The sequence below is a fragment of the Manis javanica genome, chromosome 7 (assembly GCF_040802235.1).
Source record: "Manis javanica isolate MJ-LG chromosome 7, MJ_LKY, whole genome shotgun sequence".
Taxonomy (NCBI): Eukaryota; Metazoa; Chordata; class Mammalia; order Pholidota; family Manidae; genus Manis; species Manis javanica.
The window spans coordinates 90135284-90152488 of record NC_133162.1 but is presented as its reverse complement, the minus strand read 5'-3'; the positions used below and the strand labels follow the sequence as shown (position 1 = coordinate 90152488).

The 17205-nt window shown below is 40.8% G+C and overlaps 1 protein-coding gene across 18 annotated transcripts in view; it reads right to left on the bottom strand.

Moving 5' to 3' along the window:
* The window catches only part of SIPA1L2 (signal induced proliferation associated 1 like 2), a 300638-nt gene that overhangs the window by 82399 nt on the left and 201034 nt on the right, over positions 1-17205 (bottom strand). For 15 of the 18 annotated variants that reach the window (XM_037025563.2, XM_037025562.2, XM_073241286.1 and 12 more), the window contains 2 exons: positions 1976-2233; positions 134-286 (listed from right to left, as the gene is read on the bottom strand). In XM_037025563.2, the coding sequence (XP_036881458.1) occupies positions 134-286; positions 1976-2233 (411 nt within the window). The remainder of the gene's footprint in view (positions 1-133; positions 287-1975; positions 2234-17205) is intronic. The other 3 variants (XM_037025567.2, XM_037025570.2, XM_037025566.2) reach the window with 2 other exon arrangements.

The following is a 17205-nucleotide window of genomic DNA, read 5'->3' as shown; positions in this document are numbered from 1 at the left end:
ATTAAAAGCCCACCTGGCACTTCTGTATCCCCCAATGGCCTCATGCACAGCAGGCACACAGTCCATGCCTCTGACTGAGTCACTGGAACCAGTCCCTCCCAGGGGCCAGCAGGAAGATACAAGCGAACGGTACCCGTCGTATCCCACTTGTGGTCTCCATGGTCCACTTCCACCGGGCCCAGGGTCACTGGACGATGACTGGTTGCTGGGCGAACTTCTGAAATGTTGACTAGAATCATTAACAGGGCACTGAGGTATCTGCCGAGCATCAGCATCTGGACCTGGCCTGTTTTGTTTTACAAATAAATTCATTTTTACAATAACAAAGAAAAGGAGGAAATACACATTGCTATGAGAAACAATAAATTGTGGACAGATAAACAAATTGGTGATACCATGAGGTATCAGGTGGCTTATAGTTGCCAATTTATTATAGGAAAGAGACATGGCAGGAATAAGCCTTCACCATCTGAAGATTTAAAGCACAGATAATGATTCCCAGAGATGGTGGAAATGGAATAGCAATAGAACCCCCAAGAACACAGAGTTATGAAAACATTACTATTACTTGTTCTATGAAACTTAATGCAAGGCATGTTTTGGTTCTGCATTTAAAACCTATGTAGAGAGAAAACTCTAACTTGGGAAAAACCATTTATTTTTATACATCTATTGAATGTAATCCTATTTATTTCAGACACACAAAAATGAGTAACACTCATAAAGACCTGCTTGATGGACATGTGCCTGTGAAGTTTCCATTTTGCTACTACAGCCTTCCTGGTTTTTCCCTGAATTTACTAAGTTCCACTTTAATAAGGGAGATTCTGCAAGCTTCCTTCCTCCAGATGCCAGCCCTTTCCCAGGACTATGTGTGCTTCTTTGAACATGGATAGCTCATAAGCTCAGTGGAGGCTTGAGCAAGGAGACCCTGAACCGAGATGATTTAACATCAGACTAAAGTGACACCATCCCTGCACTCAGCCTGGGAAGAATAAACTGGAGAAAGTAGAAGATCATGCTATAATTTTATTAACTAATTATTTTAATACCTACAGAGGCTTACTAATGTGCCAGGAATGGTTCTAAGCAGTTTACAAGTTTCAACTGATGGAATCCTCATAATGCCCTGGAAGGTCTCTATTATTAAGAGACCTTCTGCATCTGGAAAAGATGCAGAAATTGGACACAGGAGAGGATAGGAATGGCCCAAGGTAACAGTGAGTGAGCAGCCTGGCTCAGTACCCAAGCTTGCAGCACTCTATTAGGCCAGAGCCTGACGAGACATTTTGAAGAAACACATGGTGTTTCCTTGGCGCCAAGTTACATGAAAGCTAAAGCAAAAGGGAAGGAATCAACAACGACTTTACTACTCTTTTCACTTACAACTACCTCTGTGAGCTATGCACCCCAAATTTCTTACCAGCTGCTGATGCTGCTGGATTTAATTTTTAAACAAGTGCATTCTCTCACTGAATGACTAATTTTAAACTTAACTCACTCTGCATAAAGTGAGAGAGAAAAGCAAAGAAATGCTGATAATGTTAAAAAATACTCCACACATCAGGATGACGGGATTAAATAATTGACATGCAGGTTTGTTTCATAGATACTTGAAACTGTTCACACTTCAGACCTGGAGGTTCATGCAGAATGGTTCCTCAGGTTATCTTTCCCAAGATGGTTTAGAGAGCCAGCTGACCACAAGGGTCCTGGATGGAGAGGGAAGCCATGGCCCTGGTGGCAGGACACAGGTAAGACCGGAAAGTTCTCAGCACCATCGCTGGTCCAGCAGTGAGATGGATCCTGCAACGTGGCCTCTGGAGCCTGGCTTGCCCTGCCACCCTGCCTTCCAGCTTGTTGAGAACAAGTGAACTCAGAAATGACTGAGCCGGGTAAGAAGCTCCTCCACACAACCTTAAGTTCTAAGCTGAGTTTCACAAGGACCGCCTTGAGGATACAATTCCAGCATTACCTCGTGCCATCGGGCAGCTTCCGGTCAAAGGAGGTGCTGCGAGGGATGGCAGCCTGGGCCTGCTGGAGCAGCTGCTGGCACTGCAGTCGGTCAGGTGTGCTGGGCACAGGGGAGGTCCTGGACAGGGGCTGCAGGGCAGGGGTGGGCACACGGTGCCATGTGGTGTTCCTCCGGAAGGGGGTTTTGTACTCACATGGGGTGCCTTCACTGTCAAGTTTGTATTCCACCATGGGGATCCGGCAGAGCTCTGAACACCCTCTGTTGGGCCAAGAAAAGAAGGTAAGAAGGCAGGCTCAGTGCTGAGCCATCAGCAGGGCTCTCAGCCATATGTGTGCTTCTTGGGGCTCAGAGATGATGATGCAGAGCCATCCACCCTGAGGAGTATCATGCCTATTTCTGACCCAGTGTGGATCACTAGGAGTCACATCATGCTGTGACTCTAGTTAATTGACAGACATCACTGTTAGGTATTTCATGCATATATTCTGTCTCTAGGTAGTCAGCAAACTTCTTAAACCTGAATATATCTGTAACCAATTTGCTAACGTGGAATCATGTACCATGATTTGGATGATAAATAAATTTTAACAGATTAAAAAAGCCTTGTATATAATCTTTTTTTTTTTTGAGAGGGCATCTCTCATATTTATTGATCAAATGGTTATTAACAACAGTAAAATCCAGCATAGGGGACTCAATGCTCAATCATTAATCCACCCCAAGCCTAATTCTCATCAGTCTCCAATCTTCTGAAGCATAACGAACAAGTTCTTACATGGTGAACAAATTCTTACACAGTGAATAAGTTCTTACATGGTGAACAGTACAAGGGCAGTCATCACAGAAACTTTCAGTTTTGATCATGCATTATGAACTATAAACAATCAGGTCAAATATGAATATTCGTTTGATTTTTATACTTGATTTATATGTGGATCCCACATTTCTCCCTTAATTATTATTATTATTTTTGTTTTTAATAAAATGCTGAAGTGGTAGGTAGATGCAAGATAAAGGTAGAAAACATAGTTTAGTGTTGTAAGAGAGCAAATGTAGATGATCAGGTATGTGCCTGTAGACTATGTGTTAATCCAAGCTAGACAAGGGCAACAAAACATCCACGGATGCAGAAGATTTCTCTCAAAACAGAGGGGGTGAGGTTCTAAGCCTCACCTCTGTTGATCCCCAATTTCTCACCTGATGGCCCCCCCCTGTGACTGTGCCTGCCTTAGGTTGTTCCTACCTTGAGGAATCTTACCCATCTCTGGCTAACCAGTCATCTTCGGGGGCCATACAGGGAAATGTAAAGTTCGTTAGTGAGAGAGAAGCAATATTGTTTGAGAAGGTTAGCTTTTTACTTCTTTGCAGATTTATGCCCTGTGGCTTCAATGCCCAGCATTTGTCTTGAGGTATCTTTACCACTTGGAAGAATTATGATACTCAGTAAATTCGATATGAGGCACGAATTCTATTTAAGGGTTGTAATTAGGAAGGAAGAAGAAAAGCTATAGAAATAGCAGACAGAAGAAAACCTGGGAAGATTGATTATTTCTTTGACATATCTTCTTGTAGAGTAACTTAAGCATGTATAGGTTTTAAACTACTAATTAAATTGTGCACACACATTAACATAATATGAATACAGTTACATAACCAAAGCAGACCTATAATTACCAGCCATCTCCAGTGAAATCAAGAAAACCTGTTAGGCATCCTAGGCATTTGTGAAAATTTATCTATGATATGATGGATATTGTCCAAATGTACTTTAACAGTCTGAGAGAAATCAGACAAGTTAAAACAACCCATTCCTGGGAACTGTTCACATCCCATATGTTCTTTTAACAGTAGATAGTCTGTAGTTGTAAGATTTTGGAGCGCTACAACTTGCACTTCTCCTAATTCTTGGTTGAGTTCCGACAGTATGGACCCAGTCAAATTTGTTGTTTTACTGTATGCACAGGCCAGCTTAGATATCTCCTTCTTCATTCCCATGGCAAGTCCAGGAACCTGTGGGATGAATGCAGCTACAACTGTAGCAGCGCCTGGATCTTTGATGAGGCTTTTTGATGATCATCTTCTGGTATGACTTTTCCAGAGAGTGCTGATGTTGGAAGTTCTTTTTCATATTGTATCTCAGTTCATTTTCTGCGTAGCCCAATTAGGCTTTGATCTTCTGTATAAACACATACGGACCCTTTGCCCACACTTTGATATGCCCTTTATATCATTGTGTAGAACTCACTGGAGGTCACCACACAGGAACTGCTTTTTTTTTTGTTATCATTAAATCCCACTTACCTGAAGAATATTATGTTTACTAGGCTCTCCCCTATACCAGGTCCCCCCTATAAACCCCTTTACAGTCACTGTCCATCAGCATAGCAATATGTTTTAGAATCACTACTTGTCTTCTCTGTGTTGTAGAGCCCTCCCCTTTCTCCCATCCCCCACATTATGCATGCTAATCTTAATATCCCCCTTCTTCTTCCTCGCCCCTTATCCCTCCCTACCAACCCATCCTCCCCAGTCCCTTTCCCTTTGGTACCTGTTAGACCATTCTTGGGTTCTGTGATTCCGCTGCTGTTTTGTTTCTTCAATTTTTCCTTTGTTCTTATACTCCACAGATGAGTGAAATCATTTGGTATTTCTCTTTCTCCACTTGGCTTATTTCACTGAGCATAATATCCTCCAGCTCCATCCATGTTGCTGCAAATGGTAGGATTTTCCCCTTCTTATGACTGAGTAATATTCCATTGTGTATATGTACCAAATCTTCTTTATCCATTCATCTACCGATGGGCATTTAGGTTGCTTCCAATCCTTGGCTATAGTAAATAATGCTGCGATAAACATAGGGGTGCATCTGTCTTTTTCAAACTTGATTGCTGCATACTTAGGGTAAATTCCTAGGAGTGGAATTCCTGGGTCAAATGGTAGGTCTGTTTTGAGCACTGTGAGAACCTCCAAACTGCTTTCCATAATGGTTTAACTAATTTACATTCCCACCAGCCTCGCTTTCCCCTTTCTCCACAGCCTCACTAACATTTGTTGTTGTTTATCTTTTGGATGGTAGCCATCCTTACTGGTGTGAGGTGATACCTCATTGTAGTTTTAATTTGCATTTCTCTGATAATTAGCGATGTGGAGCATCTTTTCATGTGTCTGTTGGCCATCTGTATTTCTTTTTTGGAGAACTGTCTGTTCAGTTCCTCTGCCCATTTTTTAATTGGATTATTTGTTTTTTGTTTGTTGAGGCATGTGAACTCTTTATATATTTTGGATGTCAAGCCTTTATTGGATCTGTCATTTACAAATATATTCTCCCATACCGTACGGTTCCTTTTTGTTCTATTGATGGTGTCTTTTGCTGTACAGAAGCTTTTCAGCTTAATATAGTCCCACTTGTTCATTTTTGCTGTTGTTTTCCTTGCCTGAGGAGATATGTTCAAGAAGAGGTCACTCATGTTTATGTCTAAGAGGTTTTTGCCTATGTTTTTTTCCAAGAGTTTAATGCTTTCATGACTTACATTCAGGTCTTTGATCCATTTTGAATTTACTTTTGTATATGGGGTTAGACAATGGTCCAGTTTCATTCTCCTACATGTAGCTGTCCAGTTCTGCCAGCACCATCTGTTGAAGAGACTGTCATTTTGCCATTGTATGTCCATGGCTCCTTTATCGTATATTAATTGACCATATATGTTTGGGTTAATGTCTGGAGTCTCTAGTCTGTTCCACTGATCTGTGGCTCTGTTCTTGTGCCAGTACCAAATTGTCATGATTACTATGGCTTTATAGTAGAGCTTGAAGTTGGGGAGTGAGATCCTCCCTACTTTATTCTTCTTTCTCATGATTGCTTTGGCTATTCGGGGTCTTTGGTGTTTCCATATGAATTTTTGAATTATTTGTTCAAAGTCATTGAAGAATGTTGCTGGTAATTTGATAGGGATTGCATCAAATCTGTATATTGCTTTGGGCAGGATGGCCATTTTGATGATATTGATTCCTCCTAGCCAGGAGTACGGGATGAGTTTCCATTTGTTAGTGTCCCCTTTAATTTCTTTTAAGAGTGACTTGTAGTTTTCAGGATATAGGTCTTTTGCTTCTTTGGATAGGTTTATTCCTAGGTATTTTATTCTTTTTGATGCAATTGTGAATGGAATTGTTTTCCTGATTTCTCTTATTATTGGTTCATTGTTAGTGTATAGGAAAGCTACAGATTTCTGTGTGTTAATTTTGTATCCTGCAACTTTGCTGTATTCCGATATCAGTTCTAGTAGTTTTGGAGTGGAGTCTTTAGGGTTTTTTATGTACAATATCATGTCATCTGCAAATAGTGACAGTTTAACTTCTTTTTTACCAATCTAGATTCCTTGTATTTCTTTGTTTTGTCTGACTGCTGTGGCTAGGACGTCCAGTACTATGTTAAATAACAGTGGGGAGAGTGGGCATCCCTGTCTAGTTTCCAATCTCAGAAGAAAAGCTTTCAGCTTCTTGCTGTTCAGTATAATATTGGCTGTGGGTTTATGATATATGGCCTTTATTATGTTGAGGTACTTGCCCTCTATTCCCATTTCGCTGAGAGTTTTTATCATGAATGGATGTTGAATTTTGTCAAATGCTTTTTCAGCATCTATGGAGATGATTATGTGGGTTTTGTCTTTCTTTTTGTTGATGTGGTGGATGATGTTGATGGATTTTCAAATGTTGTACCCTCCTTGCATCCCTGGGATGAATCCCACTTGGTCATGGTGTACGATCCTTCTGATGTATTTTTGAATTTGGTTTGCTAATATTTTGTTGAGTATTTTTGCATCTACATTCATCAGGGATATTGGTCTGTAGTTTTCTTTTTTGGTGGGGTCTTTGCCTGGTTTTGGTATTAGGGTGATGTTGGCTTCATAGAATGAGTTTGGGAGTATTCCCTCCTCTTCTATTTTTTGGAACACTTTAAGGAGAATGGGTATTATGTCTTCCCTGTATGTCTGATAAAATTCTGAGGTAAATCCATCTGGCCCGGGGGTTTTGTTTTTTGGTAGTTTTTTGATTACCGCTTTAATTTCGTTGCTGGTAATTGGTGTGTTTAGATGTTCTGTTTCTTTCTGGGTCAGTCTTGGAAGGCTGTATTTTTCTAGGAAGTTGTCCAGTTCTCCTAGGTTTTCCAGCTTGTTAGCATATAGGTTTTCATAGTACTCTGTAATAATTCTTTGTATTTCTGTGGGGTCCGTCGTGATTTTTCCTTTCTCGTTTCTTATTCTGTTGATACGTGTTGACTCTCTTTTTCTCTTAATGAGTATGGCTAGAGGCTTATCTTTTTTGTTTATTTTCTTGAAGAACCAGTTCTTGGTTTTATTGATTTTTGCTATTGTTTTATTCTTCTCAATTTTATTTATTTCTTCTCTGATCTTTCCTATGTCCCTCCTTCTGCTGACCTTCGGTTTCATTTGTTCTTTTTTTTCCAATTTCGATAATTGTGACATTAGACCATTCATTTGGGATTGTTCTTCCTTCTTTGCATATGCCTGGATTGCTATATATTTTCCTCATAAGACTGCTTTTGCTGTATCCCACAGTAGTCAGGGCTTTGTGTTGTTGTTCTCATTTGTTTCCATATATTGCTGGATCTCCATTTTGATTTGGTCATTGATCCATTGATTATTTAGAGCGTGTTGTTAAGCCTCCATGTGTTTGTGAGCCTTTTTGCTTTTTTTGTACAGTTTATTTCTAGTTTTATGCCTTTGTGGTCTGAAAAGTTGTTTGGCAGGATTTCAATATTTTGGAATTTACTGAGGCTCTTTTATGGCCTAGTATGTGGTCTATTCTGGAGAATGTTCCATGTGCACTTGAGAAGAATGTGTATCCTGTTGCTTTTGGATGTAGAGTTCTGTAGATGTCTGTTAGGTCTATCTGTTCTAGTGTGTTGTTCAGTGTCTCTGTGTCCTTACTTATTTTCTGTCTGGTGGATCTGTCCTTTGGAGTGAGTGGTGTGTTGTAGTCTCCCAGAATGAATGCATTGCATTCTATTTCCTCCTTTAGTTCTGTTAGTATTTGTTTCAGATATGTTGGTTCTCCTGTATTGGGTGTATATATATTTATAATGGTTATATCCTCTTTTCGGACTGAGCCCTTTATCATTATGTAATGTCCTTCATTATCTTTTGTTACTTTCTTTATTTTGAAGTCTGTTTTGTCTGATACTAGTATTGCAACACCTCTTTTTTTTCTCTGTTGTTTGCATGAAATATCTTTTTCCATCCCTTTACTTTAAGTCAGTGCATGTCTTTGGGTTTGAGGTGAGTCTCTTGTAAGCAGCATATGGATGGATCTTGCTTTTTTATCCATTCCATTACCCTGTTTCTTTTGATTGGTGCATTCAGTCCATTTATATTTAGGGTGATTATTGAAAGGTATGTACTTATTGCCATTGCAGGCTTTAAGTTTGTGGTTACCAAAAGTTCAGGGTTAGCTTCTTTACTATCTTACTGTCTAACTTAACTCGCTTGTTGAGCTATTATACGCATGGTCTGATGATTCTTTTATTTCTCTCCCTTCTTATTCCTCCTCCTCCCTTCTTCATATGTTGGGTGTTTTGTCCTGTGCTCTTTTTAGGAGTGCTCCAATTAGAGCAGTCCCTGTAAGATGGTCTGTAGAGGTGGTTTGTGGGAGGCAAATTTCCTCAACTTTGCTTGTCTGGGAATTGTTTAATCCCTCCTTCATATTTAAATGATAATCGTGCTGGATACAGTAGGCTTGGTTCGAGGCCCTTCTGTTTCATTGCATTAAGTATATCATGCCATTCTCTTCTAACCTGTAGGGTTTCTGTTGAGAAGTCTGATGATAGCCTGATGGGTTTTCATTTGTAGGTGACCTTTTTTTCTCTCTGGTTGCCTTTAATACTTTGTCCTTGTCTTTGATCTTTGCCATTTTAATTATTATGTGTCTTGGTGTTGCCCTCCTTGGATCCCTTGTCATGGGAGTTCTGTGTACCTCTGTGGTCTGAGAGGTCATTTCCTCCCCTAGTTTGGGGAAGTTTTCAGCAATTATTTCTTCAAAGACACTTTCTATCCCTTTTTCTCTCTCTTCTTCTTCTGGTACCCGTATAATGTGGATATTGTTCCATTTCAATTGGTCACACAGTTCTCTTAATAGTGTCTCATTCCTGGAGATCCTTTTATCTCTCTCTGCATCAGCTTCTCTGCATTCCTGTTCTCTGTTTTCTAGTCCATTAATGGTCTCTTGCATCTTGTCCATTCTGTTTTGACGTCCTTCTAGAGCTTGTTTTATTTCTGTGTTCTCCCTCCTTAGTTCTTGCATATTTCTCTGCAAGTCCATCAGCATGGTTATGACTTTTGTTTTGAATTCTTTTTCAGGAAGACTGGTTAAATCTATCTCCCCAAGTTCCTTCTCAGGGGAAGATGTAGCAGATGCCGAAGCTGTCTGTGTTAGTCTTGTCTGGATCAAATTTTTTTGCCTTTTCATGTTAATAGGTGCTATTGACTGTCAGCTGGGAGAGCCAAACTTTCCTCTTGCTACTGACCTTTCTTTACTGGGACAACTGCGGCTCCTAGTGGCTTGTGTTGGGCAATTGCGTGTAGACTGGGTCTTTGTGTCTTGCCCGGCCGGTATGGAGGAAGCTCTCTTGCTGAGGGCGTAACCAGCCTCAAGCTGCTTCTCTGCTTTGGCAGGGCCCCGGAGGGGTAATGGACAGGGGTCTGTTTGGCTGTTTACCTCTGTGAGGGGTCTCAGAGCTGTTGCCCAGGGGGTTAGTGCACCCGGGTTTCCCTGGAATTTCCAGCTTCTGGACTGTGACCTAGGTTGTTTCCGTTCAACTGTTGCATCCCTGTCCCTTTAAGACTTTCAAAAAGCACTCGCTTTTCTTTGTCACAGGGGCATCAGCTTCGGAATCCACTCAGAGGTCTTGCTGCCCTGTTTTCCTAGTTTCCAGCCCTCCATGCATGTACTGCATCTGCGCTCCGGTGCGGATGGGTAGGGCTGGGTGTTTAGCAGTCCTGGGCTCCCTCTCCCTCTCCGCTCCGACTCCTCTCCTCCCCCCGGGAGCTGGGGTGAGGGGCACTCAGTTCCTGCCGGGCTGCGGCTTATATCTGACCCCTTTCACCAGGCGCTGGGCTCTCGCACGTGTGGATGTAGTCTGGCTGTTGTCCTGTGTCTTCTGTTCTCTCTTTTAGGATTAGTTGTATTTGTTGTATTTTCAAAAATATGTATGTTTTTGGGAGGAGATTCCCACTGTCCTTCTCATGTCGCTATCTTGGCTCTGCCTCCCCGCCTTGTATATAATCTTAACGGATATTTTGAAGTATAGCTATTAATCAGGAATCGAGTAATATCTTCTATTTAGTCTGAGAAAGGTGAAAAGCAAAATGAGAAAAGCTGTCAAAGTCAAGGGAAAACTCGAGTGTCTGTTCCTGTCACAGTCATGTTTGGCATTGGTTACCACAGTCACTCTCTAACTAGCATTATAGGTCCCAAAAAAACCATCTCCTAGAGTGTGCTCAAGTGATAAAGCAGGGACATAACATATTTTTGCCTGAAAAATAAGATTTATGCCAGCCACTCCTCAGGTTTCCCACTAATTACACAGTGCAAACAGCAGTAGGAACTGGACCAAAGTTTGTTAGCCTGTGAAGCCACTTGGTGCAATTTGGCAAGGACACAGGGAGACTGGGTAAGTGTCAGATTTCACTGTCAGGGAAAATTTCCCCAACCTACCAGCTGATAAAGCCAGTAATGCCTCTCCCTACACATTCCAGTGTCAATAACAAAACTTCAATACCCACTCTTTGAGAAATCTACATGGCTACACTATCACTCTTTAGTAAGTAGACTGCCATTCTCAAGATGGTAGAGCAAACTTTCAGCCTCTTCTCAAAATCATTAACACAAGGACAGAGAGAACAAGAAACAGAAACAAACTCAACCATTTACATAACTAAAAAAAACACCTGATACTCTAAACATAGTATATGATGATGGTAAGCAAATGGGAGAAGGCTAATGGTCCAGCAGAGCAAGGCAGACCCAAGGGTGTGCAGAGGGAGATCAAGGAGAAGCAAGGCAGAAGGCAAAAGTGAAAGAAAGCTTGACATGGGGACCACCTAGGAAGGGGTGAATGAACAAGGAGAAGTTCCACCCTGGGGTCTGTAGGCTCCAAGCCAGTCCGGAAATAACTACCCACCCCTGACCCTACATTCAGAGACATTGTGGAATTCAGACTCCTGCGATGAAGAAGAGATCCTAAGTCTCTGGGGCTTGGGGGAGACTGAGCCCATCCAGAGGACTGGGATTCAGGACAGCTTCATTCTTCTCAGCAGCAATACTGGATGGAAATCATTTCTCACCTGTCAGATCAACAGTGCTTGGAGTTTGGGATGGAGGGAGAGGTAGAAATCAAACACAATATCCTGGTTTTTGGTTTGGGCAAACAAATGGATGGTGGAGCTGCCCTTCCAGAATGGTAGAGAAATAGACAGAATCAACCGTCCTAAAGAGGAGGTATTTACACCTGTTCCCAGAGAATGAGGTGGTGGTCATCTGTTTTTAGTACACCTTACTTCATTTCTTTTATTTTAACTCTCCTTCCCCAGAAGCAAAATCCATCTCTCTTATCTAGGCAGGTTTAAATTACTCTGTATATACTGAATGTGTTAGCTAAATTATTAGCCAAATTTAACAAGTCCAGATTTACACTGGATTGCATTACTATTATTTTCTTATATAATGCCAAAGCTGTAACATTTTTACTCATGGACTTATATTGTCTCCAAGTGTTTTTCTATAGATACCACCACCCCTGGGACTAATGATCCATCCATATGGCCAATGACCTAAGTAGAAAATCTTAAAGGTGGAGTCTGACAGTAACATCAAAACACCAAGAAAACCTACTCTTGTCTGCTACCCTAACTGATGCTCTAAGCATGTCTTGGGATGTTCAGCTGAACCTCCCGGCTTTGGGGTCTCAGAGGCTCTTGGAGACCCCACCAAAGTTCTTACACTTTGGTTAAAGGTCCTGGAGTTATAAGTTGAATGAAAGGAATGTGACTCTTAAATCTGGAGGACCAAAGAGCATGTGCATTTCCAGTGCTTGTTTGGGTTTCCAATTTAATGGTTTGGCTTAAAAGGAAGAATAAGGAAAGGGAAGACATATGGCTGAATACTGTGGTGTATTTAATTCATGCCCATGGACTCTTTAATAAGAGGCTGTAATTTAGCTTGAATCTTCAAAGAAAACATTATATAAATGCATAATCATGACTAGTATTTTAGAGAGTGCTGACAAAAACTTGTGCAGTACATTAGGTTGAGGAGAGAATCAGGGTGGAATAATATTATTTCCAACCTCTTGCACAAAGTCATATGTAAATGATCTTTTAACATTAAAAATCAGTTTTTTTTTGGCTCTAATAAAAATGAGCTCTTCTCAAAAGAATGGCTGTTTTAAAATCAAAATTAATTTTTGTTATTATGTTATACTTTTACAGTAACTACTCTTATGAACTAGATTTTTGCTTTACTTCTATGACTAAGACATCAAATAAATACCACTAATTGTAACAAACATGAAACCTAATCAAACTTACTTTTGCTCCATATGTATGAGACATTCCTTAAAGGATATAGAAAATTCAGCCAATTTGTAGGGAAATGGGAAGACATCTAAAAAAGAGTAACCAATCAGCCTACAGAGGTCCTTATGCTGCACTTGCCCTTGAACACACCTTCTTCTCCTGGGGAGGTTCTTGCGCAGGACACGAGGCAAGATACCCCAGCTCAACTGGAGCCTCAAACCTGGTGCTGCTGTGAGAGGCACACGGGAAACATTCTACCACTAAGTGAAGACCAACAAAAACCCGAAGTGCCCAGATGCAGAAAGACCTGGCGCCAGAAGACATTTCTGAAAAAAGTGAGCTGCTCATCTTGTGCACAACTGAAACAGTTATGAAGAGAAGACATGTCTTCTGCTTTCCTTTATAGTGTACAAATTCAGACCTCACTGATAAACATGCTTCCTTCCCACGAACCAAATCAAGTCAATGGATGTACACTGCATTTTAAGCTGCTGACACACTTTCCACAGTTTGCATGCCCAAAGGAGATACTCCAAACTTTAGATAAAGGCTTCAGGATCACCTACATGTGAGCACACTGATCGCTGCTTTGCTCAGTCACAATGCACATGCCATCTATGTACGCTTCTAATTAACATGCTAGTTAGAGATCAATAAAAAACTTAGTTTCAAGTTAAAAGTAAATGTACTTTTTAATATTGCTTGTCTAGCCAGTCACTTTTCTGGGTCTAATCTCTCTTGGTATTATATCCTGGAAGGCAAGACACTTTGTAGACCAAGAAGGGCATAACAAATGTGCTAGTTAAAAACATGACATTACGAAACACTGAGAATGACAAGTACTTCCATTAACTGGAGGCCTCTGAAGACCTTACATTCTCCTGCTTTATTCTGAAATACAGTACCACTCGACCTTCTGAACATAGCACTCTGGATTTTCCTGGGATGGCTTCTTCCTGTACAAGGGATACTCATTAGTTTACTCATATCTACTCAGCAGCCTTCTCCCTTGCTTCCTGCTGTCTAGAGCAGGTTTCCTGCTGGTAGACTCCAGGTCTACAGCCGCCACCACTTTCTGGCTTTCCAGGTGTGGCTGGCGCAAATGTGAGTCCACTCTGCTTCATAGCTAACAGGCCCTCACACTCACTTCCGAGCACGGCACCTATGCACCCCTAATGTCAGAGACCCCTAGCATGGCCTGCAAGAAAGCACCCATCCACTTCAAATGCCACCTTTAGCTCTTGGGAGATGCCTTCATTTACCATCCATAATTTGGACCCTTGAAAGAAGGATCACTGCTAGCCAGTCATGGTCTCAGCTCTAAGGAGTGCTTCAACCTCTGCAGACTGACTGCCAGGATCGCCAGTGTTCAAGCCCAGCCATCAGTTTCCTCTCTTTGTCCTCTGATACAGCAACCCGACTGTTTTCACTTAGGAGAGTATGAACTTGGCTCAAAACCCGGACCTGCCCATGCATAGTTACACATGGGACTATCTATTTGGGCCCATGTTTCTCCTCCTGTAAGTGAAACAGTAACAGCAAAGGATTAAATTATATGGAATATGTGAGCTTTCGGAAATGATAGCTTCCTAAGAAAGAATTTAGTTACAAACAGAGAATATTGCTTTTTCCTTTTATAATAAGAGAGGAAACCAGTATTAAATAGCATAAGGCACATAAACTTTCATGAAAGCTCTTCCTAGGTAATATATTTACAGAACTATGCAATTGTAAAGGTTGATTTCATATAACAATCAGAACTACAGACAATTTCAGAGATGTAAAATGCCCTTTGTGTACATTTAGCTATAGAACAATATATCATTATCCTGTTACTTTATAACTTTCATCTTATATAAAAGTAGGACATGACTTTATGCTGTTTCAAAACTGTGAAGGGGGAAGGGTCCTAGAGCACGATGAATAGGGATAGTATTTTTGAATCCAAAATGAAAAACCTAGAGAACTGAGAAAGTTCAAAGGAACACAGCATATTTGTACCAAAAAAAAAAAAAAGGTGGTTGGAGAAAATTAGCTGGACCTGGACAGGACAAACCAAGGCAAATGCAGCCACAGCTTAATCATGTAATTATTTGCATTTACTGTGCTCTGAAATTGCTTATTGGCTTCACTTTGCTTGGCTGCATCCTAGAGAACATTTAAGCAAACCCAATCACCTAATGAAGAGCCTTGCATCAAGTTCCAATGCTATCCTTTACTTCAAATTCACACTTACAGTGGGGCACTTTACAGTTTTCCACAGACAATACATGATTTCAATTTCACCAAAGTGTCTGATCTGCAGCTCAGAGGGGTTGGGAAGGTGATACAGCTGATCAGGGACAAGTTCACACTAGAACCTGGAACTGCTGGCTCCCAGCTCAGTGATCTTGCCAAAACACTTCCCATCTCCTGAGAAAACCATCAAAGAACAGGAAACGTGGCCCACATAATGTCATACTTTCCAAAAGGAGCTGAAAGAATCTTTGGAAACAAAGGCAAATAGATCCCTCTAACAAGCTACCTGCTTCTTCTTTATTATGCACTTTGTAAAAGAACTTCTTTATACCCCTAGGGATTGAAATAATGGCTGATATTTTCATCATTTTAGCATCCGTTTTGCTAATAGTCTAACAGCTAAAAGACTTCTTCCCAACCACCCAACAAGGTGACAGGGGTAACTGGTGCTCATTCACTGGAATCACAAACTCTTTCTGTGGCAGAAAAAAAACTCAAAAGCTTCCAAAAGCTTCCAAAAGTTATAGATAACCACACAGTATAACTCACTATAAAAGCTAGGGGCAATAACAAACATGAAATAGGCACTAAATGAAATATTAATTCCCTTTTCTACAAATTCCCTTAATTTATAGATAGACATCTGGACCACAAACCCACTTGACCAAGCCCTTTGACTAAAAATCTTGAATTGTGAAGGTGTGTGCCATATTAAATAGGAAGTGAGGCTCTCTGGTACTGAATACTTGACCAGCTTTCATCCCTTTCCTTCCTTGCCACACACTGGGGCATTGTGTCTTTACCCACTGTATACCCAGTACCTAGCACAGCATTCTGCTTACAACAGGCTCAGAAAGTTCTTCTTGGAGCCAGCCAATTCCTTTTTTCCTTAGAAAGCTTAAGAACAGGAAGAGTATTTTATTGCACACTATATGCTTCAAAGCTAAATACAGAAGATCCTCCATGGCTATAAAAGATGCCTGCTTTTTGATGAGTATATTTCCATGACAGAGAATATCCACTGGCTGGCCATTATCATAGCACAGAGTTAACTTGTCAAGCACCTAACAGAATGCTCGTGCCAGACTGCCACCCTGTGCATTCCCAACAGTTTCAGGAATGTGACATTTCAAACAACAAAAAAGCACATGCACTAAAGTGTAGCTTATTAACTGGAGGGGGTGAGAGTTTTCTGCACTGTGATGCTTATTAGTAAGTTGCTGTTATAGTTTGAGAAAACCATTTTTCAATAGCAAAAATATTAACAGGAAGGACGGTATTTTAGAATGCCAGGTAGACAAGGAAGAGGCCATAGAAGTAAAGATTATGCGTGTCTTGGTATTTTAATAGCCCAAGTGCCCAGCACAGTTTCTGGCACAAACTAGTTATGAATGAATGAATGAATGAGTACATGTGAGTGAGGCAGCCCACCTCACTTCCTTCTGTAATCCAATGTTCTTACTTCAGGGAGTTGGACAATAATCTTACCATCACTGGGCAGCCCAGTCAGAGGACTCAGAATAGTGACTGTGCTTCGAGTTACTTTGGGAACTTCAGTTCTGTATTAGTTTTCTCAGATCACATTACAAACTCATCACTGAGCATCCATAAGACAATACCAGACAGAACTAATTTTTCTTATCTATACAAGCATTTTGGAACTCTCATCTAAAACCTCTCTTTGGTGCAGATTTCAACTCACCATCTTCTATTCATTCTTTCCTTCATTCATTCATTTATTCATACCTACCTACCTACCTACTGCTAATCGGACACAATTGAGTTTTCCTTCCTATTTCTACTTCCACATCCTCCTCTGCATACTTCAGGGAGTTGGATCATCATGCAATGGGCATCAAAACAGAGGACAAGAACATAAAATTCCAATTTTATAGAATGATGAAAGAACATCAGTTTAGATTCATGACATAATTCCCACTGTTCTGCACTATATGGAAAAATGTCTTGGATGGTATGTCAACAACAAAGGATGAAAAATCACACAAAACAGATGCACCACAGCAAGGAATTCCATTTCCACTTTTATTGGACATATTTACTAAATCACTCACATTGTATAACAACTCATGCATAATTCTGATGAGTTACCTCCTTTACATCCGCCTTTTAAATAGATGTGCTTTCCCTAAAATGACACTGATAGAATGTCAGTCACCTGTGAAGGCTAGAGGCTGGGCCATGCTATCCCTTGCAAAACCAAGGAAGTGTTTAATTAAGTGTCTCCATCTTTGCCACAGAGACAGTCAGCTTGGGCCTGACCCTCGCTCCCTTTAAAAACCTCATTTCCATTTGAAGAGCACTATTTCCTAACTGCTTCTTGCCATTCATACCCAATCTATATGAAATGAATTCACTCCGATCCAATCCCAGCGTGAGATCAGC